Consider the following 14,041-nt stretch of genomic DNA (forward strand, 5'->3'; position numbering starts at 1 on the left):
AAAATAAATAAATAAATTAATTAATTAATTTAAAAAAAAAACAGGGATTCACACGATAGATTTTACATTTTTGACAATGAAAGCTATATTGTTACTTGAAAAGGCATACATAAATTACATTAGACATTCATCGGGGGTATTTAAAGTCACAGGTGGATGAGAGAAGTTGAATTTGCCAAATGAAAGCTTAGAAAGAAAACGTATGCATAATAAAAAGCAAACTGCGAGGGTTGGCAGGAAGTGGAAGAAATTGGTGAATAACAGGCACTGAAATCGGACTAATCACTGCTCTGGACTCCCACAGGGTAAGGCCTTCGGCTTGATGTTTCTCAGCTTTCCGCTGGAATTCAGGCTGATCTTCCTCGAACGGGTTTCCTTATCCTCTGATCGTAGTAGCGTCACCGGTTTCTGTGATTGCAGCCTCTTCTGTTTGCCTTCAGTTTGCCATCCATTCTGTTCAGATATTTTCAGACTTGTCTTTGTTTTCCTTTCTCATTTTCTCTTCTGCCATTACCCCATCTTGCAAAACACCTAGGTTTCCTTTTCACTTAATTAGTTTATCAGGTTGGCATCTAAAACAAAAAGCTGCCCGTCTGAGCATCATTTCATTCATTCATTCATTCAACACATTTTAAAAACAAAGCAAAAATTGAAGCACCTACTCCACGCTAGGCTCTACACGGAGCCCTGCGTATAGGGCAGTGCATGAAACAGACACGGTCTCTGCACGAAGGGAGCCCGACTCCACCGGGGGAGATGGGATTTGAGACAGCCAATGGTACTGGGTGCCATGGAAGACGCGGAACCTGGGGGAGGAGGGACACGGATGTCAGGACAGATGGCTGCAGAAGGCTTATCTGAGGACACACAGATACGAGCTATGGCAGGGAGCTAGCCACGTGACGAGGAGGGGGAAACTCACTATCATCACTGTCATCCCGAGGACGTGCTCTCACATCTCCCATCCTTACAAATCCTCTCGACCACTTTCCCCCCAGCTGCTGTCCAGGCTCCCTTGCAGCAGAGCTCCTTGAAGTGTTGCCTATGCTTTTTCCAGTTTCTCTTCTTCCGTTTTCTCATAAACCCATTGCATTCAGCCTCCTCTGACCCCAGGACTCCGTGGAGCCTGCCCTGGTCCAGGTCACTGTTGACCCTGTCGTTCAGGTCACTAGACCCTCCGTCTTGGTTTACTTTCTTCTCTGGGCTCCCAGGGCTCAGCCCTCTCTTGGTTTTCCTTCTGCCTTGTTGGGTCACTCCTTCCTGGTCACCTTTGCAGGTAACCACTTCCCGTTGGTGTCCTTAGGAGCTACACAGCTCTTACTCTTTCTACCTGCTTTTCTTTAGTGATCGCATTTAGTCTCATGGCTTTTAAATCCCACCGATCCGCCAGTGACTCTCAGATTTCTGTCTCCAACTTGGACCCATTGCCCCAATTCTCGACTTCTGTCTCTAACTACGGGATTGACATCTCATGATCGGAGATCATGTTTCAGAGTCGAAACAGCTGTTCATCTCTGCCTTATCCTAAGTCGGCTCCATCTTCAGTCTCCCCCACCTCAGCTGATGACAGACCTATCCTTCCAGGTTCTCAGGTTAAAAATCTTGGTGTCATCCTTTCACACCCACATTCAACTTCTCATAGGAAATTATGTTTACTGCTCCTTCAAATGTGTCTGCTGCACCTTCCACCTTCAATGTAACCACCCTTGTCTGAGCTGCTTTCATCTCCCATCTGAGTTACTGCAAGAGCATCTCCTGCTCAAACCCATTCTCCCTGTACGCTATTCTTTTTTAAAAAAGTTTTATTGAAGTATAGTTGATTTACAATGTTGTGTTAATTTCTGCTATACAGCAAAGTGACTCAGTTATACATATATCTATTTTGTCAGATTCTTTTCCATTATGGTTTATCACAGGGTATTGAATATAGTTCCCTGTGCTATACAGTAGGTCCTTGTTGTTTATCTGTTTTATATATAGTAGTATGTATCTGTTAATCTCTTACTCAATTTATTCCCCCCTTCCTCTTTGGTAACCATAAGTTTGTTTTTTATGTCTGTGAGTTTATTTGTATCATTTTTTTTAGATTCCATATATAAGTGATATCATGTGATATTTATCTTTCTGTCTGACTTACTTCACTTAGTATGATCATCTCTAGGTCCATCCATGTTGCTGCACATGGCATTATTTTATTCTTTTTATGGCTGAGTAATATTCCATTGCATATATGTACCACATCTTATTTATCCATTCATCTGTTGATGTTCATTTAGGTTGCTTCCATGTCTTGGCTATTGTAACTAGTGCTGCAATGTACGTTTGGGTGCATGTATATTTCTGAATTAGAGTTTTGTCTGGGTAAATACCCAGGAGTGGGTTTGCTCGATCATATAGTAACTCTATTTTTAGTTTTTTGAGAAACCTCCACACGGAACTGTTCTCCATAATGGCTGCACCAATTCACATTCCCACCAACATCTCCCTGCACACTCTTCTTAACACAACAGAGTGAGGCTGGCCTTCCTATTCGTCACCACGCCAAGCCCTCTTCCAGCCTGAAGACCTTTGCACTGGCTGTTGCCTCCACCTGAGCGCTCTCCCCTCAGATACCTGCACGACCAACCCCTTGGTCTTTTAAGTGTCTTTTCTCAGTGAGTCTTAGCCTGACCTTCCTGTTTAAAATTCCATCAGCTCCCTGCCCATACAGTTGTAACTCCTCTCACCTTGTTCTATTCGTTTTTCTATTGCACTAATCATCTTCAGATACTATATCATGTACTCATTTTGTGTGTATTACTTATTTTATGTCACTGCCCACTGGAAAGGCAGCTTCATGATTTTCATTCACTGGTGTATTCCCAGCACCCGGAGCAGTGCCGAGCCCTTTTATTACGTGAACAAATGAATCGACTTCCCTTAGTGAAGCAGCTCCCCTTCCCAGTTTCTGCCATTATGATCCCCTTCCCCCAGATTGAAATCTTGGAATCATCTTTATTCTTTCAACCAATCTTTCACTGTAGATAATCCATTCAATCACAGGGTCCTTTCTGCCTCGTTCTGTATTGTGTCTGAGAGTCACGTGTCCTTTCCAATTCTCCAGCTGTGTCACTTTCCCAGGCCTTCCTTACTTCTCTCTGGGAGTATTATTTATCCTTTCCCCTTCAGTGCATCTTGTTAACCTCTGCAAGATAAATCTTTCTCAAGTACAGCCTTAATCATGACACTCCTTGTCCAGTGAGCAAACTCCTTAACCCAATATTTAATATTGATATACGAGGAAATGTGAGAGGGGAGTGATGGTGGGGAGGCTGAGGGCAGAGGAATGGAGTCCTGGTGGAGGAGAATCTGGGAAAAAAATACTTTTCAGGAACTTTATTCTTTCCCTTTAAATAGGAAAGAAGTTTAAAAAAAAAAATTATTTACTTATTTGGCCATGCCAGGATCTTTGTTGCAGCGTGTGGGATCTAGTTCTCTGACCAGGGATCGAACCCGGGCCCCCTGCATGGGATTGCAGAATCTTAACCACTGGGCCACCAGCGAAGTCCCATAGGTTTGGTTTTTCTAATTGAAATTTTTGTTTTGTTTTATTTCCTAAGTCTTTATATTGTTTTAGGTAGATACATCAAAATGTTATGAGCACACTAAAGAATACATAATGTATTTTATGGACCTGAGCTAACAAATACATTTAGCTCTATAAAAAGTGCATGGTAGAAAATAAAAGAACACATAAATTTCCCTTTTCACCAAATATGTATTGCCCCCCCAGATATTTTTTAAAATATTCAACATGAGCATCTTAATATCTGAGTTCTTCACATTTCTGTACTTCTCAGTTCTGTACAAACTTGATTGTCTGATTGAAAAATGGGCAAAAGATACGAACAGATACCTCACCCAAGAAGATGTACAGATGGCAAATAATAAACGTGAAAAGATGCCCCACGTCATATATGATTAGGGAATTATGAACTAAAACAATAATGAGATGCCACTACACGCCTATTAGAATGGCCAAATCCAAAACACGGACAACACCAAAGGGTGTGGAGCAATAGGGACTCTCATTTCATTGCTGGTGGGATTGCAAAATGGTTCAGCCACTTTGGAAGACAGCTTGGCAGTTTCTTCCAAACTACACATACTAGTACCATTTGACCTAGCAATCACGCTCCGTATGTCCGCACAAAAACCTGCACACAAATGTTTATAGATGCTTTTTATTCATAATTTTTTTCATAAGTTTGATATTTATTTATTTATTTATTTATTTATGGCTGCATCGGGTCTTTGTTGCTGCGTGCGGGCGTTCTCTAGTTGCAGCGAGCGGGGGCTACTCTTCGTTGTGGTGCGCGGACTTCTCATTGCGGTGGCTTCTCTTGTTGCGGAGCACCGGCTCTAGGCACGTGGGCTTCAGTAGTTGCAGCACGCGGGCTCAGTAGTTGTGGCTCGTGGGCTCTAGAGCACAGGCTCCGGAATTGTGGTGCATGGGCTTCGTTGCTCCGTGGCATGTGGGATCTTCCCAGACCAGGGTTCGAACCCGTGTCCCCTGCATTGGCAGGCAGATTCTTAACCACTGCACCACCAGGGAAGTCCACTTTATTCATAATTGCCAAAACTTGGAAGCAACCAAGATGTCTTTTGACAGGTGAATGGATAAGGAAACGGTGGTATGTCCATGCAGTGCAATGTTATTCAGCAGTAGAAAGAAAGGTACTATCAAACCATGAAAAGACATGGAGGGGCCTTCAGTGTGTATTACTAAGTGAAAGAAGCTAATCTGAAAAGGCTGCATTCTGTATGATTCCACCAGGGAATCTGGAAAGGGCAGAACTATGGAGACAGTAAAAAGATGAGTGGTTACCAGGGGTTAGAGAGGAGGGAGGGGTGGATGAATAGGCAGAGCACAGAGGATTTTTAGGGCAGTGAAAATACTCTGTAAGATACTGTAATGGCAGATACATATCATTATACCATTGTCTAACCCCGCAGAATGTCCACCACCAAGAATGAACCATAATGTAGACTATGGACTTTAGTTGATAATGATTTGTCCGTGTCGGTTCCTCAATTATAACACATGTAGCACCCTAGTGGGGGATGTTGATGGTGGGGGAGGGTGGGTGTGTTTGGGGGGAGGGGCTATGTGGGAACTCTTCGTAGTTTCCCCTCAATTTTGTTGGAAATCTAAAACTGCTCTAAAAAATAATGTCTATTAATTAAAAATAGAATGTTCAGGAGTGCCTGAACATGCCAGGGATGAAGTAGCCAATTGTCCCTGTCTAAAAATGATCATAATTGAATGGGAAAGACCAATATGGGGACTTCCCCGGCGGTCCAGTGGTTAGGACTCCACGCTTCCACTGCAGGGGACGTGGGTTCAATCCCTGGTTGGGGACCTAAGATTCCCACATGAGGCACGGCCAGAAAAAACAACAACCCCAAAACAATATGTACCTGTGCAAACACTGGTGAGGGAAGAAATGTACTCAGAATTCTTGTGAATGACTCATCTAAACTCTCGACCTCATGGCCCATGCCATCCTCCCTTAACTTCATTTCAGCCGCTCCTTCCCGTAACTCCACCCTGCATCTCGTCCTCCCGTAGAAGTCTTCCACCTCTGACGTCGTAATCCCAGCCTCTGTTCAACCTTCGCTTCCCCTCCACCTCCCTCCCGTGTCCCCACATCCTCTTTTGCACTTTGATGCATCCACTTCCTCCCACTAGCAGCCCTTATTGCCTCCCCATGATCCAGCTTCAGCCCCTCTGGATCAGCAACTTAAAACTCCCTTTCTTGTCCCTTTGCACATCCACGGATAACACCCCACGGCTGATGAGCTCACCTCTCTACCCTGCACCTCTCAAGTGGAGCCCCCCAAGAGAGAACCACCCCGTGAGGCTGTGGTCATGACATACTTTCAGTCGGACCCTCTGCACATCAGCCCTCCGGCTGGAGCTCTCCTGGCTCCTGAAACTGAGCAGCAAATTCCGGCCACGGAGACTGTATCTGGAAGGGATTGCCATGCACCCCCTCCCCCATTTAGCGGAGTCAGTGAAGCCCCTTCTCTGAAGCACATTTCACTGTTGTGGATGGAGGAATTAATGGTCTTCTCCCAGTAAACCCAGTTTAGTGGCCAAGGACACCCAGTGGGATTATATTTCATTTATTTCAATAACAGAAAGTGGGAGTTAAATATGGATTTTTAAAAATATAAAACACAGGACAAAGGAAAGAAAGAAGGAAGGAAACCTTAAAATCTTGTTACCAAATATAAAGGCGTGCTTGGGATAAGTACTCTCTTGTGGCCAGTCTTTTTATCAGCATGCAGGTATTCTCTGTTTAAAAACAGACAGCCTTAAAGAATATACAAATCAATTTTCACTGCAAAGTAAAGGAGCTGTTACAGTGGAGGATTACTGGACTGAATGTCTATATTATGACATAGTATGAGTGTGTTTCGTGTTTGGTAATTGCAATCATTGTTGCTTTCGTTGTGGTCATCCATTTACAATGCTTGGTGTCAGTCTATTTATCTCTTGTAAAAATAAAATACAGTGTGTGTGTGTGGAAAAAAAAAACAACAAAAAAAACCAGACAGCCTTACCTTTTATTCCCTCCGTTTTTAATTTGTTGATTTTGCCCAGAACTGAAGATGTCAAGGAAAACGTGCTGGCGGTTTTACTCATTGTCCTGGTTTCCCTGCTCGGATTCCTGACCCTGAACCGAGGCTTTTGCAAAGACTTGTGGGTGCTTCTCTTCTGCCTCGTCATGGCCAGCTGCCAGTACTCCCTGTTAAAGGCAAGCGCACATCTAATTCTTAACCTTCACCACTGTAGCCTTGAAATCATGAGATGATGACACAGACACTTCTCATTTGTGTTCTAGAGCGTTCAGCCTGACCCCGCCTCGCCGATCCACGTAAGTGTCCAGTCACAGGCGAGTAGCTTGTCCGCTCTGCTTGCGTTGAAGATAGGGGAATGGCCAAAACAGATTCAAAAGGCGACGTGCATATCAATATGCATATATATGGAGCATATAAATAGAAACATTAATGCATGGTGGCCAAGTTCAGGCTAGATCGGAGAGCGTGGTGGGGATGGTGGCAGGGAAGGAACAGGATGGGGACCAAGAGTGTGTGGAGGGCCTTCTCTACCCCACTGGACTCATGTCAGGAGAGACGGTGAGCCCAGACTCTGCAGTCAGGCTGCCTGCGTTCGTTTTCTGGTTCCTGTGTCTGAGTGTTGGACCCTGAACAAAATGTGTACTCTCCGTGCCTCAGCTTCCCTGTGTGTAAATAAGGATAATAAAAATGCCTGTGGAGATTCAGTAATCCAAGTACCGGGCTTAAAACAGTGCCTGGCATAGAGAAATCGCTTAGTAGATGGTAGCTCTTATTGGAAACCTCAGTCTGGAAGCATGAATCATTATTCTTTTTACCTGAAGCTGATCTCTTTCTCTTCCACGTTTTCAAGTGTATTGTTACCTTTTACCTCATCATTTGGGGCTCATTTATATCTGACACTCTGGGCTCCCCAGTACCGATCTCTTGGTGCCTGGGCATTCTTCCATGAGCTCGGAAGCACACGTAACATCCACTGTCCCGGCTGCACCTTCCCCTGCGGTGCTGTGGCTCCAGGTCTGGCGCTCTCCCTACTGGGACCCCGGCCACATGCCTTTGCACCGAGACCACTGCCAGGTGGATGTCCCAGCTCCTTGAGAAACCTTCTTTCCTCTGTTAATGGGGAGCTCCTGTGGGTCCCCGAGAACCACTTCCAGTGCAAGAAAACTTGACCTTCCCGCCACTGTGCCTTTAAAAAATTCATATCCAGGATTTAGGACTGCTTTGACATCTGTGATAGCTCATGCTTAGCTCATAGTAATTAAGAAAAGCTTGTAATTGGACACTCACCTGGCATACGTTACTATCTTGTTAAATTCCTCTGTTCCCCACAATTGGTTTACATATAATGCATCTTCTTTCATCCCAGAGTCTGAATGTCAAGCTAAGGAGAAGCAGCATAATGAGGGTATCACGGACGTGTTGTTGTGATTATCGTCAGGAATCTGGGTTAGGTGGTGAGAGCAGAGATGTGCAGCCCTGGGATGTGTTGTCCCAGCCCACCCTAGATGCGACACTGGCGTCGTCCTGCTGTGATAAATAAGCCCCGCTTCCTAGTGACAGCGCTTGGGTCACTGTCTTTCTGGGTGACCTGGGGGAGGGGTGTTGTATGCTATTAAACATTCATTTCCTGCATGTACTTTCAGGAATAATGCTAGGCGAGGAGGATGGCAAGTACAGCTGCATAATCCCCGTAGATCTGTAATGACTGTTCGCAGGACCCCTGGGTCCTCCTCTAAGTTGTAGTCGTATTGTCAATATTGATCCAGTTCCTGGAGGACTGAATGCATCTGCTCTTCCTTTATCTGAGCAAGCATGTCGTAGTGAGATAGGAAGAAATGACCTCCCTTACTGTCAACAGAAGCCACAGTCAGACATCAAACTGTGTTTATTGCAGTACTTAATTTGCTTACGCAGATTTCTAAGTAGAATTAGTCCCAGATTTGAGCTGGCATTTCTCTAACTGTTCTGATGAGGAAAGAAAATATGGTAGCTATAAAACAGTTCCTCTTGCCATGTGGCTGAGCCATGCAGGCGTTTAGAGGCTGATTTACTGTTTAGAGATGAGAAAACCTCAGAAAGGAGATGGTCAGGAGAATGAACCCAGTCTGGTAGAGAGATGGTTCTCAAGCCTGCCACCAGCCTTGGCGGCTAAGGTTCATTCATCAGGGGCTGTCAGATGAACCAAAGTGCTTTTCAAAACTGCATTACTTTGTTCGTTCCCAGGGAGGGCTGTTCATGCAGTCAGTTCTTGCTCTTGGAGTGATTGACTGACTTGCTTCTTTGTTTCCTTCCAGGAGCACAGAGGTGGCAAATTTTGAGCAAGTTGTTAAAACTTGAAGATAGCACAGTGATAAAAAAATTTTTTTTTTTTTTTTTTTTTTGCATAACATTCTGTGTGCTTCAGATAGAGTTGCAGATTAATACTGGCCTGCTAATAGTTAACGGTACCATCGACCCTGGGCCTGAAAGATACGTGTCTGATTGTAAAAGAAAAGAGGTCTAGGAGAACTTAAAAAAATGAGAATGGGGGGTAGCTCCTGGATGGGATCTGAGGATCAGAGACTGGCAAGTTAGTCACGGGCAGTGAGGCTGTTCCTTGGCTTACAGAGATTTATACACGGGTCTAACCAACAGTATCCACTAATGATAACCCAGAAAGCAAAATCCAGTAGGATCGCTGGCACAGAGCCAGTGTCGGGGCCTTTCCCAGCACCTGCAGGGATTCTGAGTCAGGGCAGCTGGGGCAGCACTTGGGAACCTGCATTTTAACCCTCTCCCACCCCGTGCTGATGGCGGAGGTGATCTCAGATCATGCCTGAGAAACACCGGGGTAACTGGAAGCGTGCAGGTTTCGGGATTCGAATCCAGCCTCGCCATGTACAACTACGGCATCTTGGTCAGGTGACTTCTCTGAATCTCAGGGTTTTCCTCTGTAAAAGAGGAAGTAATGAGATAGGATTGTAAGGGGATTAAACAAGAGAATGTACATCCAGGGCTCAGCCTAGAATCTGGCACCGCGCGAGCACTTGACAAATGCTGGCCATTTTTGTGTGAGTAAAGTGGGGATAATAATAACAACCTCAGCTGGATTTGGTCACGAGTGAGTTGGATAATTTACGTAATGTGCCCAGTGCAGGACCTGGAATATAAAGTCCTCTGTAAAGGTTGCTCTCCTTTCTCTTTCTGCTCTGCGGATCCAGAGGGCTGAGTGTACAGTTTCCACAGACTCCACGCCTAGGTCCCCAATTATCAACCTCTTCCATCAGTATGTTGCAGTAGTCACAACTACAGAACCAATATGGATACATTATTATTAACTGAGGTCCATATCTCACTCAGATTTCCTTCGTTTTTACGTAATATCCCTTTTTTTTTTTTTTTTCAGGATTCCATCCAGGACGTTGCCTGACATTTAGTCATTCTCTCTCCTAAGGCTCCTCCTGGCTGTGACAGTTTCTCAGGTTTTCCTTGGTGTTTGATAACCTGGACAGCCGTGAGGAGCATTGGTCACGATTTTGTAGACTGTCCCTCAGTTGGGATTTAGCTGGTGCTCATCTGATGGTTTAACTGGGCTATGGATTTGGGGGAGGAAAACCACAGAAGTAAAGTGCCATTTTCCTCACATCATTTCGAGGTTATGTACAATCAACATGACTTAACCACTTTGGATGTTGACCTTGAACACCTGGTTAAGGTGCTGTTTATCAGAGAAATGTTTTTTTTTTTTAATTTCACTAAAAATTTTTAGAAATAGCAGTATAGTTGATTTACAGCGTTGTGTTAGTTTCTGGTGTGCAGCAAAGTGATTTGGTTATACATATACATATCTATTCTTTTTCGGATTCTTTTCCATTATAGGTTATTACAAGATATTAAGTATAGTTCCCTGTGCTATACAGTAGGTCCTTGTTGGTTATCTATTTTATATAGAGTGGTGTGTATCTGTTAATCCCAAGCTCCTAATTTATCCCTCCCCCGCCTTTCCCCTTTGGTAACCATAAATTTGTTTTTCTGTCTGTAAGTCTGTTTCTGTTTTGTAAATAAGTTCATTTGTATCATTATTTTAGATTCCACATATGAGTGATATCATACGATGTTTGTCTAACTTACTTCACTTTGTATGATCATCTCTAAGTCCATCCATGTTGCTGCAAATGGCATTATTTCATTCTTTTCTATGGTTGAGTAATATTCCGCTGTATATATATGCCACCAAGTGTGGGTCATAGAATACTTGCTGGCTAGGGTTTTACTGGGGTTCAGCTTCCTTAGGGCAGTGGGCGCCCATCCCCAGATCTCCTTCTTTTGCTCCACGCACAAGGGGAACTGAAGTGTATAGTTAGAAATTTTCAGTATACATCCAGACAAAGTGAAAACTTTAATTAGAAAAGATACATGCACCCCAGTGTTCATAACAGTACTATTATAATAGCCAAGACATGGAAGCAGCCCAGGTACCCATCAATAGATGATTGGATAAAGAAGAGGTGGTGTATATAAACAATGCAATATTACTCAGCAAAAAAAAAGAATGAAGTATTGCCATTTGCAGCAACATGGATGGGCCTAGAGAATATTATGCTTAGTGAAATAAGTCAGACAGAGAAAGACAAATACTATATGATATCACTTATGTGTGGAATCTAGAAAATAATACAAATGAATCTATATACAAATCAGAAACAGACTCACAGACAGAAAGCAAACTTACGGTACCAAAGGGGAGAGAGGGGAAAGGATAAATTAGGAGTATGGGATTAACAGATACAAACTACTATACATAAAATAGATAAGCCACAAAGATTTACCGTATAGCCCAGGGAACTATATTGAATATCTTGCAATAACCGGTAATGGAATATAATCTGCATAAAAAAACCCCAAAACAAATCACTGTGCTGTATATCTGAAACTAACACAATATTGTAAATCAACGATACTTCAGTTAAAAAAACGTGTCTCTAAATATAAACAGGTGAATTGCTAAAGCAACCAGCGAATCCTTATTATAGTGAAGAGAGTTCCACGTAGGTAGACATAGTGTCTCAGAGGGGCTGGACAGAGCAGCAGGTGGTTATTTTTCTACACCCTCTCCTGGTAGGAGCCCTCTTCACCCTCCTGAGTTCTTTCAGGAAGAGGTGACACCTTCCTGGAGAAGCTTTAAGAATGATTTCCCCCCCACTCTCTCTTTACTTCACATGAGTAACATTCACGCCATGTGTCTAAAGAATGAGGATTGCGAATGAGCTTGATCCAAGTGAGGTTGAGTGTTGGGCCTAGAAGGATCCAGTGGCAAATGCAGTCACCATCTGGGTCAGTTTGGGGAGCCAGTGGGAAGTAGCCAGTCAGCCCGCGGCGGGGTCCAAGCCCTGGCTCGGCCAGACTGCAAAGCCTGGGACAAATTTCTTCCTCTTTGTGCCTCAGTTTACCCTTGGCAAAATGAAAGTAATAGTAGGACTTCTTCGAGTGGAATATTTAAAGTAGGTAGAAGAGTGCCTGAGGCACAGGAAAGCAGGATAAATGTTAGCCTTTGCTGTTTTACATCAGCTTGTCAAAAAACAGCTGACCTCTGAGTGCGGCCAGACAGGAACTTGTGCAGACTCAGCAGGTGTGAGGCAGCTCTTTTCTGCCCTCTGGGCTGAGGAGCAGAGAATTCGGATCTGCACGAAGCCTGGAGCTGGCACGGGTAACGGCAGAGATGGGATGGGGCTGGCATGTCCTGGTTTCTGACAGCCTCGGTTCAGTGCCCCTGGGTTCAGACACCCCATCTTCCTTATAACAAAACCCTTTTATCACTCTGTCTCCCTGTCTGTCTATCTATCCATCTCTATCTATCTATCATCTGTCTATCTATCTGTCCATCCATCCATCTATCTACTTATCTATCAGCAGCAAGTTTGAAGCATCTGACCAGCCCCCTCTCTTGGTAAGAGGACAATTAGAGTGGCCTGGTCCCCTAGCCACAAGCACCACTGCTCTCCGGGTGGGGACCTGTATGTTTGGATAGATTCTCTCACCTTACCCTTTCCTTGCCCTGCGACCAGAGCACCGCCTGTGAAATTGTATATGTAGGTGGGGTTAATGGGAGACCCAAATGCATGTGTAGACCAGCTTTTGTAAAACAGCCTGCAAGATGCCCCAGAGCAGAAATCAGCAGTGCTTCCCCAGGACATTTGAAGGTGAAAAAACAGGTGGGAAACACTTGGACAAGTTTTAAAAGATTGTGATCAGACTTCACCTGGAGGAGCGAGTGGAATTTTTCTATTGAAAAAAAAAAATCAATCCTTGGGAGGTTTTATGATTGAATCCTATGTGAAAGAAGGAACTGGAGAGCAGGGAAATTTTATTAGTGGGTGTTCTTAGGAATCAAGACAAATAAAAGTGACTCACATGCCATGTATTAGCGATATGCTTAGAATGGTTTGGGGACCCAAAAGATAGCATGATGGTGAGGGCAGCCTGTTTCTAAGGGAGCCTTAAGGTTTGTCTCAGAAATTACAAATAAAAAGAAAGCATTCCCATGCCCAATAAATAAAGTTTGACTTGGACGATCCAAGATGATATCTTAAATTTGTTCAAAGCCATAGACTTCCAATTCCTGGAAAAAGTATTTTTAACCTTTTAGTAACAGAAAGAATCAGGGCAAGTGGGAAGTAGCTATTTAATTATATTTCTGCAATGGTATCAGTTTGAGGAAAGATCTCATATGCTTGTGTATTTGTATACTAAGTGGCTATCTATACCAAGCAATTTATTTTGCTATTCACTTGATAAGAAATGCATTAAGATTTCACTTATGCTTTAGTTTCAAATTTTTTTTAAATGCGGAGGAAGTATCCCCTTACCCATTAATCTATGACCTAGTTGGATTCAAAAGGAAATTTCATAAGAGTACAAAATATTCCTTTAAGACTGAGTCTGGACTCAGGGCCAAACATAGCCAGCCCCCATGGACAGCCTGTGTTTTCCTTCCTATTAAAAGATGGTCTCGGAATAAGACTATTTCTATTATAGAAGCAGTGGCAATTTAAATTGCATTTCTAAATATGTTCAAGGCAGTGACTTTAAAAATTCATATCCAAACTTGTATCAATTTCTTTTTTTTTGACTTATTTCCTAGTCTTATTTTATTTTTTTAGCATCTTTATTAGAGTATAATTGCTTTAAAATGGTGTGTTAGTTTCTGCTTTATAACAAAGTGAATCAGCTATACATATACATATGTCCCCATATCCCCTCCCTCTTGCGTCTCCTTCCCACCCTCCCTATCCCACCCCTCTAGGTGGTCACAAAGCACTGAGCTGATCTCCCTGTGCTATGCGGCTGCTTCCCACTAGCTATCTATTTTACATTTGGTAGTGTATATATGTCCATGCCACTCTCTTCGTCCCAGCTTACCCTTCCCCCTCCCCGT

At 43.5% G+C, this 14,041-nt stretch overlaps 1 protein-coding gene across 6 annotated transcripts in view; it reads left to right on the forward strand.

Annotated features, from left to right (window-relative positions):
- Positions 1 to 14,041, forward strand: part of PCNX2 (pecanex 2) — a 302,749-nt gene that overhangs the window by 66,973 nt on the left and 221,735 nt on the right. For all 6 annotated transcript variants that reach the window (XM_068547604.1, XM_068547601.1, XM_068547603.1 and 3 more), the window contains 2 exons: positions 6,650 to 6,803; positions 6,891 to 6,923. In XM_068547604.1, the coding sequence (XP_068403705.1) occupies positions 6,650 to 6,803; positions 6,891 to 6,923 (187 nt within the window). The remainder of the gene's footprint in view (positions 1 to 6,649; positions 6,804 to 6,890; positions 6,924 to 14,041) is intronic.

This window comes from Eschrichtius robustus, chromosome 7, assembly GCF_028021215.1.
Source record: "Eschrichtius robustus isolate mEscRob2 chromosome 7, mEscRob2.pri, whole genome shotgun sequence".
In the NCBI taxonomy this organism is placed as follows: Eukaryota; Metazoa; Chordata; class Mammalia; order Artiodactyla; family Eschrichtiidae; genus Eschrichtius; species Eschrichtius robustus.